This window comes from Liolophura sinensis, chromosome 8 (genome assembly GCF_032854445.1).
Source record: "Liolophura sinensis isolate JHLJ2023 chromosome 8, CUHK_Ljap_v2, whole genome shotgun sequence".
NCBI lineage: Eukaryota > Metazoa > Mollusca > Polyplacophora > Chitonida > Chitonidae > Liolophura > Liolophura sinensis.
In genome coordinates this window covers 54,835,585-54,843,236 of record NC_088302.1, presented here as the reverse complement: position 1 = coordinate 54,843,236, position 7,652 = coordinate 54,835,585, and the positions used below count along the sequence as shown (strand labels likewise).

Sequence of the window (7,652 nt, the reverse complement as noted above, 5' to 3'; positions counted from 1 at the left end):
GAGTCTCTTGCGGGAATCTTTGTTAAGTGAAAGAGATCCCGAGATAAGGCCTGAAAACTTGTGAAATCTTTGCATTATTTTCATTGATCGCGCATATGATTATGAGTCTGAAGCAGTATATAATGTCATATGTCTTGTCTCCGAAATCATGTGTGTATACCTAACTAAATGATGTGTGATTTGTTATGTGTTTCCAGGAGAACGGGTGATCCGGCGCTCCTCACCTGACGTCCAGGTAGAAATTCTGGTCAATCCTCAGACTGGCACAGTCAAAATGGGCCTCAAGACCTTTCTTACAACACCTTCGCAACACAAACATCTGATCTACGCTGGCCATGGATTCCAGGGATCCGGCGCTTGGGTCCTGCAAGACGATATCTTCACATTCACAAAGTTTGTGCAAGTCTTCCGTGATCCAGATGTGGAAAATGCACTGAAACAGCAACAAGGTGGATCTCTGACCATCCATTGTTTTGCTGATGGTGAATGGAGCAATGGCAGTTTTGCCAAACAGGACTTTGGGAAGATTTTGAAGGTTTCTGTTAATCCAGAAGGAAAGCTCTCTGACACAAATGGTATCCTTAGATTTGTCACTTTTGTCAGTAACTTTGTGGAGGGGCGATCACTCAATAAGCTGCTACAAGCTTCAGATGTTGTTGGCAATATTAGATTTAGTAAGCCTACCCTGTATGTCTTTCCTGGTTGCCAGGGCGATTCAGCTTTGTTTGGCATAAGCGGTTTTAACCTGCTTATAAATGGAGGCTACAATAGAAAGGCATGCTTCTGGGATTTTACTCGCCACCTTGATAGAATTGATGCTATGCTCCTCACTCACCTTGGCCCTGATAATCTCTTTGGTATTGGCTCTGTCTTGGAGCGTAAAGCTGTTGAGAATGTACATCCAGAGATCGGGTATGTGTACCTGAATGCTGGTGAGAAGACCAAGCACTCCCCTAATGGGGACTTGGCACCAGAAGAAGGAGGGCTACTGAAATCATCGACTTTGAAGATCAATCTTGGGGAAGAATGCAGTAGGCTGATAGAATATTGTAAACAGATAGGTCAGACCCCTCATCCTTGTACACGTTCTGCTAAAGGTGACACGCTGGAACCAATAAACCTGTATCATAAAGTCGGACATGGGTCTTTAGATATGTACGTCCTGAATCCAGTCCAGGATTCCAAGGAAATTAAGGAGTACTTTCAGCAATTCAGCAAGCATGTAGGCCAGTTTGGCTTAAGCCAAGGCCTCCCCTTGCAAAATGTTCTGTCTACATGTGTATTGTTGGTGTGGAAGCCAGCCAATCCAAAGGAAAATATCACACGGATCTTGTTCCCTGGAAATGCTCCTCAGAACAAAGTTATTGAAGGTTTGGAGAAGGTAAAGAATTTGGATTTTCTCAAACATGCCAAATGTTGTGACAAAGATCTCCACGCAAAACCGGGAAGGAAAGGTGCTTTATCAAGCAAAGCTGGGAGACCAGCTTCAGCTAAACCACCAGCTGTATCTAGTCCAAGAGAATCCTTGAGGAAAGAAAAGCTGGAGAAAGTGGAAAAGCCTAAAATGGCTTCAACCTTGAAAGCCAACAAGGGCATTAAAGAAGACAGTAATAAAAAAGCAGTGAAAGAAAAGAAGGAAAGGCAGAAACCAGCTAAAAGTGCTGTAACAAATGGAACATCTGCTGGCAGTTCAACTCCATCTGGAACACCTGGAAGAGATGTGTCCCCACCCTCAGACACAGGAGTTCTACCAGTTCCAGCAATGGAGGGAAACTTGATTGATATTCAGCCAGAGCCAGCAGTATCAGATGAGCCAGCATCTGCTGGGGGTTCTTCTTTTGCTGATGATAGTAAAGCTGAGGCGGAACAAGATTTTCAAGGTCAGCTTGCAGAACTGTCTGCTGCTCAGCAGCCTATGGATGGGAACCTCGATTCACCAGAACCTCTCCCAGACCCAGCAAATTATCAGCCAGACACTGTATTAATGCCTGAGAAAGCTGAAGAGACAATGGCTATGGTGGATGAACAAGTTGCCATGAGCAAGAAGACAATGGAAGAGCTTGGGATTTATGATGAAGATGCTGAATTCCCAGAGGATGGGGTGCATGAACTGCATGAAACAGCTGTTGTAAATAATCACGAGGGCAACTTTGAAAAGGCTGAAGATGAGGATCCAGAAGAAGATATTGGTGCATTTGAAAATGACAATCCTGAAGCTGAGGAAATTCAACCAGAGGCTTTACCAGAACCCATTGCCATACCGGCTTGCTACGGTTCAGATTCACATGAAATTCATGCAGGGGTTTCAGATGCGCCAATGTCTGAAGAGGCAATAAAGAGCCAAGATCAACCCGAACAGCAGGCTTTCACTTCATTCTCTGAAAATGTTTCTGCAGAGACAGAAGTAATCCCACAGGAGACTGAAGCAGAAGAGCAAACAAAGCCAACAGATGAAGCTCAGAGAGAAATGTTTGACTCTGAGCACACCCCGCCACATTCACCAGATATTCCAGACCACTTCACACCAGAGGCTTCTGAAATAGAGGACTCACTGAAAGCAGTTGATACATCTGTCACAGAAGGAGCACCTACCACAGAACAGACAGATTTTCTGGGTCGTGAGGAGTGTTATTCACCAGAAGTTGGAGCAAGTGAAGACATGTCAGGAAGTGCGATGAATAATTTCGATTTAGTTTCGGATCCATCCATTGAAGTTCAGGAACCATCCATGGAAGGTGAGGAACCATCCATTGAAGTTCAGGAACCATCCATGGAAGTGCAGGAACCATCCATGGAAGGTCAGGAACCATCCATAGAAGGTCAGGAACCATTCATTGAAGTTCAGGAACCATCCATGGAAGGTCAGGAACCATCCATAGTAGTTCAGGAACCATCCATGGAAGTTCAGGAACCAGTCAAAGAAGATGATTATGCTGATGATTTGGAACCTCTGAAGGAGGACCAAACTGTCAGGGAAGAAATGGAAGCTGCAAAAGATGAGGAATCTCTCAAGGAAGATGATGTTGTCCCTGAAGAAGAGGAAGAGATTGGATTTGAAAATGAATATGATGAAGGTGAAGCCATTGAGCAACAGCATACCACAGGTGTTTGTAACGCTGGATTTGAAGCATCAGAAAGTGAGTCTTTTCAAGCAGAACCTGTGGACCAAGCTATTGCTGACCAGATGCAGCCCGGACAAAATCCGTTCGAGAGCACTAGCACTGAATTGCCACAAGAGCAAACAGAAGAATCTCTGGGCATAAATGAAGACAAGCAGTCTGATGCTTTTGAAGACAATGATAACGCTGAATCGTCAATTCCAGCTGCATTTGAAAAAGATGAGACCCCAACACGAGCCGAACTGATCGGTTCTCAAGATGCTTATGTTCAAGAGGACACCTCTCTCTATCCTGATTCTGATGAGGCCGTTGATCCCAGAGTGACAGATGACCTTCCGAAAAACTTTCAACAGAAGGAGGAAACTGACTCTCTTGATGGTGAGCCAGACGATGAGAAAGATGTTGATGAAGCTTGTATTCAGGAAGGCTTGGAAGAGCAGCCAGAGCAGGTTTTGCCTGAAAATGGTAGTAAGACACTGACTGAAAATCCGTTTGCAGTGAATGATAAAGAACTGGCGGATAATGCTGCCGCAGCCCAGATGGAACAGGGTGGCATGAACCCATTCTTTGGCATTGACGATTCAGACAAGCAAATGTCATTTTCTTCAGAGAATCCTTTCGCTGACAATCTGAACCAAGATGCTGCACAACAACCGTTCAATCCTTTGAAAGAGTGGGGAGAGCCCATGGGACTTCCATCTCCAATGATGGAAGAAGCTGCTAGCAACAAGTCTGCTTCAGATAAATCGTCTAAGCCTAAGCCCACCAAATCACTAAAGAATGGTTCCCCGAAAACAGCAGATGCTAAAACGGCCAAGAAACCCGACCCAAAGAAAGCTACGCCATCTAGAGCACCAGCCGACAAGAAATCCTCGGCAGCTACAAGCAAAACTCAGAAACTTGTCAATGGCGAAAGCAAGACGTCGAAATCCCTGTTGTCAGAGAGGAAAACGACGCAGAAAGTCACCAATACTCTCGAAAAGAAGACACCCAAAGCTTCTTCTCGACCAATATCTGCCCCAGCTCGATCGGAACCTAAAAGGTCTGCTGACAATGGAGATGTGTCCAAGGCAAAAGCAACACGTCGGCCGGCCACGGCCTCTGGTAACCGGACTTCTGCGCCGTCTATCAAGACGATTCCGTTACCAGCAGTGACACCATACTACGTCGATTTGACTTATATTCCAGCACATGGGGACCCAAGCTACAGCGATGTAGAACTCTTCCGGCGTGTTCGAGCCAGGTACTACGTCCTCAGCGCGCTTTCCCCAACATCGCAGACGTTAAACTCCCTGATGGAGGCGAAACGAACATGGGAGGATTCCAACCTAGAAGTTACGGTTATACCCACGTACGATAATGAAACGCTGAGACACTGGATGGGATTACACAAAGATGAGCTGAACGAGCTGAAAATCGATGTGGCGCCCGCTGCCAGTCGCTGTACAATACAGCTGGTGGACCAAGAGGCAAGCTGTTCGGCTTACCGCTTGGAGTTCTAAGTAGTCTCTCTCAGATTCGCTGGACCTTTCTTCCAGTCAGCTAACATGCCACAAAGATCATGCTCCAGCCTTTCCAATTTTGCTGTGATTTCCTCTATAAAGACTGATCCCTGCGGGGCTGTCGTTTGCCATCTACCCTTATTAACTATAGAGGTTAGCACATATCTACCCAAATGTGCTAGTATACACAGTAGAGCGTTTCTACACCCAGAATTGTGGACGGTGATATTGCTAGCTGACCTGCGTTGACTTGCGACTGAGAGAATTCGCTGACCAAGTTATTGCCATGGTCAAAATGAATGCATGGGATACACCAGGCGTAGTTGTAAACCGAATACGAGCTTTGAAATGATACAGCTTTGATTGTGGGCTTCTTTACTCTGCACATTTGATCTTAAATCCCACTTGGGACATACATTTTGTGACCTGACATTCTAGTAATGCTTAAGTCCAGTTATCTGATGTGGTTTTGTTTGTCTCATGATAGGTGTCACTTCTATGTTACATCATAGAGCGCACCTGTGGTGAACAATATTTTGGCATCTGTATATGGTATTACCTTAGTGGGCATATTAAGATTGTATTCGCCTTCTCATATTGTAAATGTTGTGCAATTTGTTCTGCTGGTTTCATATGTTTCGTGGAGAAATATTTCTCCATTTATAGTATTAATTCTGTTATTATTTGATTTTTTAGGATATTTGTGTTTAGCCATCATGGGCCCGCCGTCCTGTGTAGGTATATTTTTTGTAAAGACAAGTTCTATTGGTGTTCCCACCTGTGAGCAATGTCAGCTTTCCATTTTCATAAGTCACTGTCTAATACTGTTGGCATATTTTAAATTTGCTTACATGTGCTAAATCCTTTTGTAGTTAATCTGTTTGTAGGCCATATTTGTGTGCAAGGCAGTTTCTGTGTGCAGGTATTGGGATCAACTCTACCAATACGATAAAACTTGTGTGGATAAACTCGACGCCTGTGCTAATTAAGCTAAAAACACGTATTTCTCCCTAGATTAGCGCTACTAAACTTAAGATTTAACTTGGAAAGGTTATGCTACGGGGCTCGGTCATTAAGTGTTAGGAAAGAAAGCCGAAGTGTCAAAGTTTGGACAGGCACGTGGGACTCTGTACAGCTGTATAAACCACAGAGAACTATTTTGGATATGCATTGTGATGATATTTGTAATGGGGTTTATTGGTATAGTGCCCGAGCTTCAGTCCTCTTTTGGTTGCTCTCAAATGGTGTTTTGTCTCAGTGAAGTATATAACTGACTCCCTGAATCCACTAAATGGCGATTCAGGATTGTGAATTACATGTGTGTAGCAGTAGAGGTCTGCTTAGTGTAGCTTAGAATGACGTAGTACTGCCTAAAGTACGCTGTTTATCCATTCAGTGAAAGGCAAGAGATGAAAGCCATGGATTTGGGAAACAAGCCAGACAGTTTCTCCATCAACTGGACCAACTGTTGTAAGGTTGAATAATCGTCATTTGATAACATGTTTGTGTTTGTTAAAAAAAGCTTTACCCATGTACTCCTGTGTGTGAAGACACTAAACCGCGTGATCTTTTCATAGTACATATTGGTGTATTCATTAGTAGGCTTTCATAGTCCATATTGGTGTATTCATTAGTAGGCTTGTTGCAATGGAACACGCGGTGAATAAGTTTTGCAAGTTATTTAAAAAGCTTTGTATTACTTTTAGAGTCCGTCTTGCTGCAACTACCGGTATTACAAATGTCTTTTTCTGTATGTAATTGTTTAGGTACCATATCTGTTTGAATGTTAGCAGCTTGAACATTTGTGAAGACTTAAGATATGGGAATTAGCGTTTGAAATCGTGTACATCACGATTGTGCATCACGGAATTGGTATTTTGTTCGGCTGAAGGTCTGATAATGGTGCTAAGCGATTGCTACTTTTGCTCTCTTTCTCATATGGCATCGTGCAATTAATTACGCAATAGTCACGTTTTGATTATGAATAATGCTGCAAGTCACTGGCTGTGGGGATGTGTTTTTACTGTTGATATACAATACGAGAAGCTGAGAGGTCAATATATATATCATTGTAAGCATTTGTTGATAACTGCGCATACTGTGTCTCGGTGCCTTTCTTTCCGGCCACTGATGAATTTGTTGACTTTTTATGCCATTTTTCTGTATTTTCCTGAAATTTTTTGCCAACATTATATATTTATACTCGGGCTGGTTGAGTGTTGAAAATTATGTCGGCTTGTGCTTCCCGAATTATGCAAGTATCCTGGATGCTGTCTGGGTAGAATGTGATATATTACTGTCTACAGCGGGAGCTAGCTCCTCGAGTTCCTTCGTCATCTGTTGTAAAACGTTAACATATTCACCACCTTAGACTTAAATGCACAATCACTATTTTAGAATGTTTTATGGCGAACTATTTACAGGATGATTATCTGAAGTGGAAGGGACTGGCTTGCTTTAATCTTTAAAATATTTTAGATTCATTGCTTATGCCCATTGTATCGCCTTTCAGTCCTTCGTTAGTTTTCTGTTACTTACTCGGCATAGTTTTGGAAATCGAAGTTGATATGCGGAGAAGAATTGTGTAGTGGTGTGGTTGACCGGTAAATGAAGACTGTGATGCTATTTTACCCACGTAACTGCTGTATCCGCTTGTATTGTCCGTTGTTGTTGATCATTTCGCCTTCTCCCTAAGTGTAACTGTAGTAGACATCAGTCTTGCACGCAAAATAAAATCAAACAAAATTTTGCCCTGGTGCAAATCTTTGTCTGTGGCCTTTCTTCCTCTTCCTAATTTAATCAATGTTTGGTAGTTGTGGCGTATGTAATATATATGTGAGATTTGTTTAAACTTCCACTGTTAGTCAAGGTATAGGTCTTTCTGTCTTCCTCTCCATTCGTGCCTAAGAAGGTCTGCCACAACCTGCTGGTGATCGCCGGTTTTCCCGGAATCTGGCTGATTTCGAGCCGCCGTCGTATATGTGAAATTTTCTTGAGCACGACGTAAAACACCAGTCAAATAAATAAATTG

General features: G+C 43.2%; 1 protein-coding gene across 2 annotated transcripts in view; it reads left to right on the top strand.

Moving 5' to 3' along the window:
• LOC135473165 (microtubule-associated protein 1B-like) overlaps positions 1–6,905 on the top strand; it is a 39,056-nt gene extending 32,151 nt beyond the window's left edge. For both annotated transcript variants that reach the window (XM_064753006.1, XM_064753005.1), the window contains one exon: positions 198–6,905. In XM_064753006.1, coding sequence (XP_064609076.1) covers positions 198–4,621 — 4,424 coding nt within the window. In that variant the 3' untranslated portion in view covers positions 4,622–6,905. The remainder of the gene's footprint in view (positions 1–197) is intronic.
• Positions 6,906–7,652: the final 747 nt, after the last annotated feature.